General features: G+C 46.1%; 1 protein-coding gene across 1 annotated transcript in view; it reads left to right on the top strand.

The window, feature by feature from the left end:
- The first annotated feature begins 2,865 nt into the window (after nt 1–2,865).
- The window catches only part of ADAMTS5 (ADAM metallopeptidase with thrombospondin type 1 motif 5), a 49,572-nt gene continuing 38,378 nt past the window's right edge, over nt 2,866–14,059 (top strand). Inside the window, exon 1 of the mRNA XM_068977678.1 lies at nt 2,866–3,981. Coding sequence (XP_068833779.1) covers nt 2,866–3,981 — 1,116 coding nt within the window. The remainder of the gene's footprint in view (nt 3,982–14,059) is intronic.

Raw genomic sequence — 14,059 nt, forward strand, 5'->3', positions numbered from 1 at the left:
TCAGGTTCATTGCTCCTCCAAGGACCTGAATCCAATTCAGAACCCTCCTGATTCCCTGAAAAAGTGATTAAATCTCTTGGCAGGGATCCAAGAAACCATCAGCAGCTTGGCCTACACAGAGGTGCCCCTGCTATCCTTGGCATGCATCCTCTGTGAATTTAAGGTAGAAAGCAGATTCATTTTTCACTGATGTATTCATTAATTCACCTAGGAATAATGGGGAAGGAACATGCTCTTGTCCCTACAGTAGACCTTTCAATCATTATCAATAGTGGTTAGAATATTTTTCCAGTAGTCATGTATGGATGTGACAGTTGGACTATAAAGCTGAGTGCCGAAGAATAGATGTTTTTGAACTGTGGTGTTGGAGAAGACTCTTGAGAGTCCCTTGGATTGCAAGAAGACCCAACCAGTCCAGCCTAAAGGAGATCAGTCTTGGGTGTTCATTGGTAGGACTGATGCTGATGCTGGAACTCTGATACTTTGGCCACCTGATGTGAAGAACTGACTCATTTGGAAAGATTCTGATGCTGGGAAAGATTGAAGGCAGGAGGAGAAGGGGATGACAGAGGATGAGATGGTTGGATGGCATCACCGACAATGGACGGGAGTTTGAGTAAACTCTGGGAGCTGGTTATGGCCAGGAAGGCCTGGCGTGCTGCAGTCCATGGGGTCTCAAAGAGTCAGACATGACTGAGCGACTGAACTGAACTGAACTGAGTGGTTAGAAAGTCGTTGGATTTTCCTTTTTTTTCTTTTTTTCTTTCTTTTTTTCTGCTAGAGTTGATAATTTGAGGAAAGAAAGAGGAGGGACAAATAAAGTTGCAGTCACAATGCTGCTCACATACTAACACCAATTGGCACCCTTCCTCCCAAAAAACAGTCTTCTTTTTCTCCTGCAAGGAATTTCTGAGAATGATAGTATGGCAGGACCAAGGGTGGTGAGTGGTTGTTTTAAGAGAAATAAATATAAATATGGGTATTCATGGGCCTCTCTGGTGGCTCAGCTGGTAAAGAATCCACCTGCAAGATGGGAGACCTGGGTTCGATCCGAGGGCTGGGAAGGTCCCCTGGAGAAACGGAAGGCTACCCATTCCAGTATTCTGGCCTGGAGAATTCCATGGAAGAAGTCCATGGGGTCGCAAAGAGTCGAACACAATTGAGCAACTTTCAGGTAACTTCACTCATGGGTATTTATCATGTAAGTATCATTTTAGCTGAAGGAAGAAGTGAAGTGTGGGTACATTATTTTTTTAATCTTATGGGGGAGGAAATGAATTAACGCTTTCAACCTGGCCGTCAGAAAGCAAAGGTAGTTCCAGTCACCTGGGATTGAGGGACAGATTGCGGGCGCGGATGAAACGCGCGCTGGAGTAAGGGGGGAGCGCGCGGCTCGCACACAAAGGCGAGGAGTTCCCAGGCCTCCCGCGGCCCTGCCCGGGGACACCGCAGCGGCGCGCCAGCTGCCTGGCCCCTCTGCTGGAGGCTGGGAGAAGTTAGTCACCCGAAACCCTAGCCTAGCGGGCATCCGAAAGCGACAGCGAACAGTCTGGGGAATGTGGAGGGAGGAGATTGGTACCGGGAGCGCAGGGCGAGGGGGTGCACGGGAAGCCGAAAGCCCTTGGCTGGTGGATGCTGCTGCAAGGTCTGCGAGGCCGGCGCGCACCGGCCTGCAAAGAGAGGGGGAAAAAAACTTGCGGCAGGAACTTCCTACCGAGGGAAAGAAAAGCAGGCGAGAAGGAGGCAGGGAGAGACTTGAAACGTCTCAGTAACTTGAAAAGCACACCAAAAACACCCTTTCTGGAGATGAGGTAAGCCGAGGTTAGCCAACCCCATTGGTTGTGAAATATCAGACAAACCCCGAGCCGCTGTGGCTTTAAATGAAGCCAAAGAAATCTGTTTTGCTTCCTCAAATACTTTTTTCTCCCCCTTCGCCCTTGCTCTCTCCCTCCTCCCTCCTTCCACCTCGCCGGGTGCCTTCCTCCTCCGCGGTCGCCCTTTCCTCGATCAACCCCCCCACCCCACCCCAGGCCCGCCCTCCCCCGTCTGATTAGGCGCGGACCAGGAAGGGTGGGAGTGGTGGGGGGAGCTCTCCCTTTAAGAGGCAGCTTGCAGTGACGAATTGTTGAAATTGCCATTGCAGGATGGCATGCCGCTATAAATTCATTGTTCCACCTCCTCGCATCTTCACAGCGCTCGCGCTGCTCTCGGCGCTCGCAGCGGCAGACTGGGGATGACGGCGGGCAGGAAGACACTGCATCCGAAGGGACCCAGACGCGCCGCTTCGCTGGCTTGCCGCAGGCCGCCCCTGGCATTTTTGTTTTAGTTTTTCTGCCCTTTTTTCCTCTTCTTCTTCCCTTCCGGCCGGTTCCAGTAGAGTCAAGGAGACCCCCAAATAAGAAAGGAAGCCGGCTCGGGACCTGGGAACCCCGCGGCCGGCGGGTCGGGAGAAGCAAGGAGCCTGGAGGAAAGCATGCACCAGTCGCCCGCATGGTGCGCGGCACCTTCCTGACTTTTCTTGGTGCCCCGATCCTGGCCGTGTTTGGGTTTTGCCCCCTTTCCTAGTACTTGCTGAATATCCGCAACCTGGCTTTTTTTTTTTTTTTTCTTTTTTTTCTTTCCTCTTCTTTCCGGAGCCCGAATCCAAACATTTTCCAAAGCAACAAAGAAAAGTTCGCACGCTGGCATCGCGGCCGGGACAGGCTGGCGCTGCTACCGGGTTCCCCCTCCCTCCGACACTAGACTCAACCTTGCAAGCAAGTGTGTGTGTATCCCCACCTCCCGCCCCGGTAACTTCCTGAGCTATTAACAAATAACCCACCAAGTGTCCCCTGGCGCGCAGCCCCTCCCCGCGGGCAGCGCACTATGCTGCTCGGGTGGGCGTCCCTGATGCTGTGCGCGCTCCGCCTGCCCCTGGTGGCCGCCGGCCCCGCCGCGGCACCTGCCCAGGATAAAGCTGGGCAGCCTCGGGCTGCTGCTGTGGCTGCGGCCGCCCAGCCCCGCGGGTGGCGGGGGGAGGAGGCGCAGGAGCCGGCCGAGCCTCCGGGCCACCCGCACCCCCTGGCGCCGCAGCGCGGGAGCCGCGGGCTCGTGCAGAACATCGACCAGCTCTACTCCGGCGGCGGCAAGGTGGGCTACCTCGTCTACGCGGGAGGTCGGCGGTTCCTCTTGGACTTAGAGAGGGACGATTCGGTGGGCGCCGCTGGCTTGGTGCCCGCAGGAGGCGGACCGAACGCGACCCGGCGCCACCGGGGCCACTGCTTCTATCGGGGCACGGTGGACGGCAGCCCGCGCTCGCTGGCGGTCTTTGACCTCTGCGGCGGCCTCGACGGCTTCTTCGCGGTCAAGCGCGCGCGCTACACCCTGCAGCCGCTGCTGCGCGGTCCCTGGGCAGAGGCGGAGGACGATGCGCGCGTCTACGGGGACGGGTCCCCGCGGATCCTGCACGTCTATACCCGCGAGGGTTTCAGCTTTGAGGCTCTGCCTCCTCGCACCAGCTGCGAGACCCACGCGTCCCCGCCAGGCGCCCGCGAGCGCCCCCCGGCGCCCCGCCGCCAGGACGGACGCTGGGCTCTGGCCCCGCAGCAGCTCCCGGGCCAGCCGGCTCCCTCGTCCGACGGGAGTCAGGGACCACGGACGTGGTGGCGGCGGCGGCGCCGCTCCATCTCCCGGGCCCGCCAGGTGGAGTTGCTCCTGGTGGCTGACGCATCCATGGCGCGGATGTACGGCCGGGGCCTCCAGCATTACCTACTGACCCTGGCCTCCATCGCCAACAAGCTGTACAGCCACGCCAGCATCGAGAACCACATCCGCCTGGTCGTGGTGAAGGTGGTGGTGCTGGGCGACAAGGACAAGAGCCTGGAGGTGAGCAAGAACGCGGCCACCACGCTCAAGAACTTCTGCAAGTGGCAGCACCAGCACAACCAGCTAGGGGATGATCACGAGGAGCATTATGACGCGGCCATCCTGTTTACTCGGGAGGTAGGTCCCGCCTGGGTGAGTGGTTCAAGCCCTGCAGTAAGGAGGTAGGTCAAATGGACGGCCTTGTTGACAGCCTTCTTTCTCCCACGAACCGCCTGGCCCCCTGGGTTTGCTGATCTGCCCTTGCAGGAAACCCATGACAGCCTCCCACTGTGCTCGTGTTTTCAGAGTATAGAGTCAGCAGCAAATCAAACCTTAAATGGCCAAGTCGGGTTTAGACATCAATCCATCAGGTTGGATGTCTCCAATCTGAGATCTGGTACCATAGAGGTGCAAATAGGATAAAATGGGCTGGGCTAGCATGCTTGGGAAAATGTGCACGGTTTCTTGGGGAGAAGGGGAAAGCTGAGTCTGTCTTTGGAATCAGGAGTCATCTACTTTCCAATGAACCCAGAGGTAGAACTTTGGCTAACCTGATGGAAAGGGCTGTGATGGGTGGTTCACTGTAGTCACTCTTATCCACCATCTTCCTCTGTAAATGCCCGACCCTCTTCCTTGAACCTGTTTCGGGACAGAAGTCAAAGGAAGACTTTCCAAAGCAAGGATTCATTTTCTCATCTGGCTTTCTGATGGAATTCTTACATATCCACCTTGGTGGAAGCTTGGTTCCTTGGATGGAAGAGACAGGGAGGGCCAGCAGGATATAGAAACCAGTCTTGTGAGGTTCCTTAGCAACGCCTTTGCCTGGTTCTTCGGTGCACAGCAAGCACTGCTAGGTTGTCCACAGCTGCCCGTCAAGGGTCACATCCAACTTGCATGTTTGGGTTTTGGATGAATGTTTCTGAAGTCCCAGAGCGGAAAGATCTGGGCAGAGAGTCAAGACATGAAGGAATGTTTTTCCAGGATTTCCCTCTTTTAAGGACAGAGGTAATGGGAGGGGAAAAAAAATGATCTTTATAGACACAAAGGTTCTGGGAGTAACCCAGTACCTATGTAGACCACCACAAAAGTGTGACATTCGTATACAGAGTCTGAGCTGGTTTTCTGCTGGTTTTGCTGGGAGCTCTGAGCCTCCGTTTTCACAGCTGTCCTCTGATTGGCAGTTTTGAGTCATGCTCTCGGATGTCTGGTGAGAATGGACCTTGATAGCACATTCTTTAAGTGCTTGAGATCCATCCAGGATAGAGGAAGGATTAGAAACTTTGGAATATTATGCAAAATCATGGTACAAAAGGGAACGAACAGAAATAGGACAGGAAATTCAATGACGGCTTGCAGGATGTTTCAGAACCACACAGCTCCACCACCTTATTCTCCTATTTTTACTAAGGCACTCCTGGTATGAAGGAAAAGTGTTGATAAATTTGGAGTGAAGAAACACTTGTGGTTCATGGGGTGGACATAAATGTAAACCACATGTAAATAAAGACGCTGGAGGGCAGCAGTTAGGGAGACGCCGCCAGTACAGGGTGCTTTGCAAGATGGAAAATCTTTCTCTTCATTAAGTGATCTCCTGGGCAACATCCTTTAATTTTTCTGCACAACATTAATCCTTAAAACGGAAGAACATTCACTTTTGTAGCCTTCCATATGAAGTGAAGTTCTCCTGTAAAACTATCCCTTTCTTATTTGGTTTCCAGGTCTTTTTTTTTTTTTTTCTTTTGGTAAGCAACTTTCTGTGTCTGGATTTCTTGCTTTGCTACATCACTAGAGGCTGCCAAGAAGGAGGCTTCAGAGAGTTTATGGAAGGAAGTTCTCCAAAGACAGAAGAAAAAATACTTTTGTAGGCATAATACTCCAAAGTGTTCCCATTGAACATAGTCATGGTGCACTTTCATTTTTAATACAAATGCAGATTCCATAATTTTTTTTAAACAAACATAAATAGAAGACCCCATGTCTCCCTAGTTCCTGCCCTATAATTTTCCTAATTGTGTCTTAGAATAAAAAGAAAAAAAGTAAAACTAGTCAGTGATTCTAAATGATTTGTCTGTTGCCTTTTCTGGATTTGATTTGAGTAGTTAACAATTCCTATTTTCCAAGCTTTGGAATATATCAGCACCTTTTAATAGATAAGGAAGGAATAAATTAACATCTATCTTCATTTTAATAAGTACTATAAGGACTTTCATTTTTCAAGCTAGTCTACACATGGAAAATATTTTACATGGGCCCTCCCTGGCCTCCTTGCCAAGCAGAAGCAGTAAAGTAAATCTCATTTAGCTGGTGGCTGGCTCTCTGGTATATACGTATAAGTTGATGAGAACCAAATATTTGAAAAGCATATTATCATGATTATATGCATCTAATTTTAAAAAGCACAATTAATTAAGGGGCTGAGAAGAATATTGCAAGATTCTCACATAGCATTCACTGGGGAGTACTTTAAAATACAATGTCAGTCTCTGGTTAATACTTCAGAGTATGGAAACCAAGGGGAACTAAAGGAGAAATGATCTGAGATCTTCAGTTTCATGGCAATCAGATATCTGGGATCTAAAGAAAAACTTTCATGGCTGTTTTTTTTTTTTCAATGAGAAATACCCAGAGTTGGCAACAGGATCCCACTTTTACAACTCTGTTTTGAATGTAAGAAGTACGTTGCTTAGCAGCCAGACGCCAAGCCATGAAATCCATGTTTTGATGGGCTCTGAGCACTGTTCAAATTCTGTGTCCAGATGTCTTCTCCTAAATTGCTTGTTTTTCAGGCATGAAGCAAATGTGTGAGGATATGTTTTCCACCCCTGTTGACTAGCCGAGACCACTTTAAATGCTGTGTCTAGGAGTCAGCAGAATACTGCTGGTAATTCATTTATCAAACTAACAGACTTCACTGTTAGGACTGTACCCCAGCACTTGGTGCTGTCTTAATTAGAGAAACTTAGCACCAGTCACTTTTTTTTTTTTTTTTTTTTGCAAGAGGAGCAGTTTTCATCCTGGAGTGGCACTTATGCTGGAATTCACACCACTTCTTCCATCAAACAGTAGAAATCCAATCACCCTAGGATTTATTTTTGCCTTCCAGAATCCTTTTCTGGTTCTTGGCTTCCTCTTTTTTTTTTTTTTTTTAAGATAGTTTCTTTAAAGACAAACTCCTAAACCCACTTTGGGGGCCATGCAATTTTTTTTTAGAGATTAAACACCTGCCTGCTTGAGAACAAAGTGAGAAATTGTTTGTTTAATATTTTCTGCCCTCTGCACCACATCAGTGAAAGCCTGACTTTTTCATGGATTGGAAGAGTTGGATTGAAACTGAACCAACTATCAGACTATGCAATAGAAACAGTTCATTCATTTTCATGAATCATCAGTGTGCCAGTTAACAGGTAATTGTCTGTCAGTTAACACCTTGCTCCTATAATTGGTCTTATTTTTTAAGTATTTTTTATATTGGTGTTAGTTTCAGGTATACAGCAAAGTGATTCAATTATGCAAATACATCTATCTATTCTTTTTCAAATTTTTTTCCCATTCAGTCTATTACATGGTGTTGAACAGAGTTCCCTGTGCTACACAGTGGGTCCTTGTTGGTTATCTGTTTCAAACATAGCAGTATGTACATGTCAATCCCAAATTGCCAGTCTACATTCTGCCTTATAATGCTGTGAGGCATTATAAGGGGGACTCATACATTGTAACGGGGACTCCACTCAGAATTACTAGCTAGCTTCTTGCAAGGTTATCATAATAGGGGGCCCTAAAAGAAGATTGGGAGCTTGGAAGAGGGAGAAGGATGAGCTTTTTCTTATTTGCTTGTAGGCTAGATTAACTGATTCTGTCGCACATTTGAGTTCAAATCCCATTTAAACTGACAAGGGAAGCATTCTCAAAGAATCATAGCCAATAGGTCAATTCTAACTGGTAAAAAGCTAAATAACTCAGAAATGGGAAGACAGGGAGCAGCTTCAGCCGCTCAAGTTTACATTTAAATAATAAATTATGAATTGAAAATTGCTGAGAGTAGGTCTTAAAAGTTCTACATCACAAGGGAAAAACTTTGTGATGGGTGTTAAGTAGACTTACTATGGCGATAAGTTTGCAATATATGTGTCTATTGAATCATTAGTTTTCACACCTGAAACTAACATAATGTTGTAAATAAATTATGTGCAAATTAAGTAGTTGTGAAGAATATTCCACAAAATCAAAAGCCATTAGATCAGAGACAATAAACCATGACACAGAGGATATATTTCACTGTCGTCTCTCTTAGATTCAGCTCATGCATCTGAGCACCTCCTATTTGTGAGACACATATATAGGGAGTTGAAAGGAGTAAGAAAATATCTCATCCCTGCCCACTCTGGCTTGTCACCAAGGGAGAGGAAGCAGATATATGCCTATTGTTGTCATTTAGTTGCTAAGTCATGTCCAACTCTCTGTGACCCCATGGACTGCAGCATGCCAGGCTCCCCTGTCCTCCACCATCTCCCATCATCCACCATTTGAGTTTTCTCAGATTCATATCCACTGAGTCAGTGATGCTGTCTAACCATCTCATCCTCTGCTGCCCTCTTTTCCTCCTGCCTTCAATCTTTCCCAACATCAGGGTCTTTTCCAATGAGTCAGCTCTTCGCATTAGGTGGTCGAAGTATTGGAGCTTCAGCTTCAGAATCAGTCCTTTCAATGAATATTCAGGACTGATTTCCTTTAGGATGAACTGGTTGGATCTCCTTGTAGTCCAAGGGACTCTCAAGAGTCTTCTCCAGCACCATAATTCGAAAGCATCAATTCTTCCAGTGCTCAGCCTTCTTCATGGTCCAAATCCCACATCTGTACACGAGTACTGGAAAAAACATTGCTATGACTATATGGACCTTTGTGGCTTACGTGCATATGTATGTGCTGTGCCTGCAAGCAAAGTTGTTTCAGTTGATGCAGTGGATTATAGCCTGTCCATGGGACTCTCCGAGCAAGAATGCTGGAGTGAGTTGCCTCACCCTCCTCCAGGGGATCTTTTCAATCCAGGGATCAAATGCACCTCTCCTACATTGGCAAGCTTGTCCTTTACCCCTGGTGCTTCCTGGGAAGCTCACATGTATGCATATATCACTCTAATATTAGGAAAGCTCTAATAATTGCTGCACCTGAGCTATAAACAAAAGCCGAGAGAGGAAAGAGAAGGGATCTTTATACAGGCTTTATTGTAAATGAAGAATTGAATTGGTCCTCAAAGGATGGATAGATTTTATTTGGATTCAACCAGCTTTTGTTGAGCATTTCATAAGATGCTATTCATAGTCATAAATCATTTAAAAGTTAATTCTTTCAACAATCTGCATGCATCTGATCCTATTATCATTTGACAGATAAGGACATACATAGAAAGAGAAACAGAGATAAACTTCTCCCAGTAACAGCTGACAAATGGCTGAGAGGGAAGTTGTCCTATTAAGTGGTCTCTAACATAAAAATATTGCAATGAATTTATGCAAACATTCAATATATTTCCAATAGGCAAAGAGGGATTCAGAGGTTTGAAAAGTGGCCCTTTTCCTAAGAATCCTAATGTAGGAAACAGAAAAGGAAGTAGATGATTGTTATACAGTGTGATGATGTTTTAATAAATGTGGTCATTAAATGTCATGGGAGTACATTAGAAGGTAGCCTAACCCATCTGAGTTCAGTTTGTAAGAAAGAGAAGAATTAACCAGATCCATAAGGAGGATATAGGCATTGAAGAAACACCAGATTAATTCTTGGAGTTGCCCACAGGCAGCATGGCAATCCCGGGAAATATAAGGTTTAGGTATGAAAGAAAGGACAGGGGCTTCCCAGGTGGCGCTCATGGTAAAGAACCCGCCTGCCAATTCAAGAGACACAGGAGACACAAGAGACTCAGGTTTGATCCCTGAGTCAGGAAGATGCCTTGGAGGAGGGAGTAGCAACCCACTCCAGTATTCTTGCCTGAAAAATCCTATGGACAGAGGGGCTTGGCTGGCTACAGTCCATAGGATCACAGAGAGTTGGACAGGACTGAAGCTACTTAGCACCCAGCACGACATCAGGATGCTAAAAGGTAACTTACTGTAGCCTATAGGTAGGGATCTCACAGGAGACAAAAGACCCTTTAAAAGCCTTAAGTGATAGGAAGGAACAATGAAAGGAGTGAGAAAGAGAGGACAGCTACCTGAGACATTTGGGACTCACTATGACCAATCTGATGTGGCAGTGAGAGACAGGCAAGTTAATGAGGTCCCCAGGTGTCTTATCCATCACTTTCAGCTTCTTTTCTGGAATATCTTTCTCAGTGTTTCGTATGTATTGCACTGCGCCTGTAGATTATTGAATCTCACTAGACATACCATAGAGACAAAGATTATGCTTCCCAGGTGGCTCAGTGGTAAAGGATACACCTCCCAATACAGGGACTGCAGGAGACATGAGTTGATCCCTTGCTTGGAAAGATCCCCTGGAGGAGGAAATAGTAACCCAGTCCAATATTCTTGCCAGGAAAATTCCAGAACAGAGTAGCCTGGTGAGCTATAGTCCATGGGGTCACAAAGAGTCAGACATGACCAAGAGACTAACACTTTCACTTTTTTTTTTTAACATTGTCAGACATCTTTTCATCCCTCAAGATCCAGTGACCTCCTTAGAGACACCTTCATTGATTTCCCCAAGGAGAGTGTGTCATTCCTCTTCTGAAATCCCTCAATAGTCTGTTCAGTCTGCCCCCCTCTTGACATGTCTAAATCGTGTCACGTTTCTTAACCGTTGAGATCAGATCTTGCTTTATTTAATCGCTATACTGTCAGCACTCCGTACAGTGTCTGGCAGGTTGTGACCACACAGTAATTGTTTTAGGAATAAGTGTACCCAGGTCCCTTGGTCCCTAATCCAGCAGGGCTCGCTGTGTTTTGTGTCACCTGGCTATGTCCAGAAGCACAGACGGAGATTGCATAACATGGGACATCGTCTTGTTCGGCTTAACAGACCCAAATAATGTAGTCTATGCTGAGGTCCACATAAGACCCTCTGTTATTGGGGGATGCCATTTAGATAGCCAGAGAGGGGACACCTCAAGAGTCAGATCCAGGGGAACTTCCCCGGCGGTCTAGTGGTTAAGACCTCACCCTCCAAGGCAGGGGGTGTCGGTTCGATCCCTGGCCAGGGAACTAAGATTTCACATTCGTAGAGGCCAAAATACCAAAACATAAAACAAAAGGAGTATTATAACAAATTCAATAAAGACTTTAAAAAGGCTCCACATCAAAAACATCTCAAAAGAAAAGGATCCCACAGGAAAAATATGAATTATGATGAATAAGCATGTATCTGAGTTATACTGATGGCCATAATATGTACCACACCCTTTTCTCCTATCAATAATTCTCCTTCATTAAGAACTGGGCGGCAGATAGGCAGACACACAAGGCTACATAAACCCTCTTCTCTGCCCTTCCCTTGAGCTCCAGGCTTGTCCTCATGTGTGTGCTCAGTGGCTCAGTTGTGTCCAACTCTTTGCAACCCCATGGACTATAGCCCGGTCAGGCTTCTCTGTCTATGGCATTCTCCAGGCAAGAATACTGGAGTGGGCTGCCATTCCCTCCTCCAGAGGATCTTCCTGACCCAGGGATCGAACCTTCATCTCCTGCATTGGCAGGCAGATTCTTTACCACGGGGCCCCCAGGGAAGCCCAAGCTTTTCCTTATCAGAGGTAATATCTGTATAAATATTTAATAGAAAGTACTTTTACAAACAGTGGGAGAAGCAAAGCTGAGCATCTCTTTGCCACAACTGTCGAGCACTTCAACAGCAACGACCAGCCGATCAACAATAGGTAGGGGTCTAGCTGAAAAGCCATGAGAAACCCAGACAGCGCATTACAAAGCAGAGACGTTACTCTGCCGGTCTTTCCAGTAGTCCTGTATGGATGTGAGAGTTGGACTATAAAGAAAGCTGAGTGCTGAAGAATTGATGCTTTTGAACTGTGGTGTTGGAGAAGACTCTTGAGAGTCCCTTGGACTGCAAGGAGATCCACCAGTCCATCCTAAAGGAACTCAGTCCTGAATATTCATTGGAAGGACTGATGCTGAAGCTGAAACTTCAATACTTTGGCCACCTGATGTGAAGAACTGACTCATTTGGAAAAGACCGTGATGCTGGGAAAGATTGAGGGCAGGAGGAGAAGAGGGTGATAGAGGATGAGATGGTTGGATGGCATCACCAACTCGATAGACATGAGTTTTTGTAAACTCTGGGAGTTGGTGATGGACAGGGAGGCCTGGTGTGCTGCAGTCCATGGGGTCGCAAAGAGTCAGACATGACAGAGTGACTGAACTGAACTGAACTGAAGTTAACTGAGTTAGTTAACTCCAGATTCCCCCTTACAAAGCACTCTGCCTTCATTCTGGCTGCTGTTCTGCAGATGTGATTAAATCTGCTCTTATCTGCCTCCGTGTTGCCTTCCTTCCCTTAACTCGTTTGTGCTGCCTGAGAGACCAGTCTCCCCTACATCGCTTGCTGTTACTTCCAGTTTGCACATTCATGTCTACTTAGTTCCTTTTCCCCACCCAGTACCAATCACTTTGATTTTCCAGGTTGTATTAGCCTCTAGGCATCTGCATTTCAAGGTAGCATCTTTGCTGACTCCCTGCTCCCCGCTCCATCTGCACGAATAGGTCTGGGACACTGTGAGTCCTTCTAAACTCCATGATGAATCACAGATACTGCCATATTCATGATATTGTAAATGGCCACCCCTAGTCACCATGTCAGTGACCTCTCTGTCAAGCTTTCCCTGGTCTTGCTGACCATTTCAGCTCTATTTTAGGTACAGTGTCCCAGTCCTGTCCCCCAGTCAGGGACACCCCAGAAGCCCACTGGTTAAATCTCTGCATGCTCTTGCAACCCTTACATTGTATTAAATTTTCCGTTGCATCATTGTCTATACACATCAATATCATGAAATCAATACTGTTTAAAAAGAGCCATGTTTAACATAACAGATATAACTTACCTTCAGATTTACACTGACTAAGCAGAAAAATCCTTGTCAGCACTCTAATTCATTTGACTCTTATGTGGATACCTTTTGTGATTTTCATTCCTTTAGTACCTCCTACCTCCAGTTTTGAAAGATAGATGAATGGATGAACAGACAGGTAGATAGGTAGATATGCTATTGTCTCACTAGAATACTTAATCCTGCTCTGAATTAAAAAAACAAAAACACCTATAAACATCAAATAAGCTTTGGACCTGTAAATGTTGTTATAAATTATCATCAGAAAATAGAGATGAGTTTGATGTGTTATATTCTTAATAATTTGATGCACAAGTTCAGTTTTAGTGGATTGGAGTGAACGTTGGATCACAGAGAAGTACAGGCATTCATTGTCAGTCTTGAGGAAGACACCATTACTGGGCTGCCATGATTTGAAACTGTGTAAGTAAAATGGAAAGGTTGACAGTTCACATAATTACAGTTACAGAAATAAAGACTGTGGCTATGCAGTCAAGGGGTTTAATCAATGTGATTAAAAAAAAAAAACTGCTTTGTTCATAATTTTGTCACATGTACAAATTTCCATGGCAAAGGGCCAAATGCATTTAATGCAATTCAAGGATGACAAGGGGGGTTGATGGGCTCTAATGAGCAATTGATTATCAGTAAACAGAGAGAGATGAAGAATCCACAATAAACTCTGTGTAGAACAAGAGGTCATTTCCATTAGCTGTGACTCTTCATCCAAGCTTATTAATGAAATAAAGTGTAAGAAGGGGAAACATTTGTTAGATTTTGTCATTTGAAGATAATAACCCCAAACTTTGAAGGTAAACATAAATCCTGGTTTAAAAAAATTTGCATGTGCAGAAATAACCTACAGTGTCCACCAATTCCCTTAAACCATGACCCGGGTCTTTGGTCTTAAAGCTACTAAAATGACCAGAGGAAAAAAATGGATTAAAACATGCATTCTACTATACAATTATCTTAAAGACCGATTGTTATGCAAACGTGTGTTCTAATTTCAATTTTAAAAACTACTAATTTGTTCTCAACAGTAGTAATTTGACATCCCACAGGATGGCATATGAGGATACCCAGCAGACTTTGGGAGGCTATTGTTGGTTTGGTGACTCGATTCACCAAAGCTACTTGGCTGAGATTTCCACTGTCTGAAGTTGTAAT

The sequence above is a fragment of the Capricornis sumatraensis genome, chromosome 1 (assembly GCF_032405125.1).
Source record: "Capricornis sumatraensis isolate serow.1 chromosome 1, serow.2, whole genome shotgun sequence".
Classification (NCBI taxonomy): Eukaryota; Metazoa; Chordata; class Mammalia; order Artiodactyla; family Bovidae; genus Capricornis; species Capricornis sumatraensis.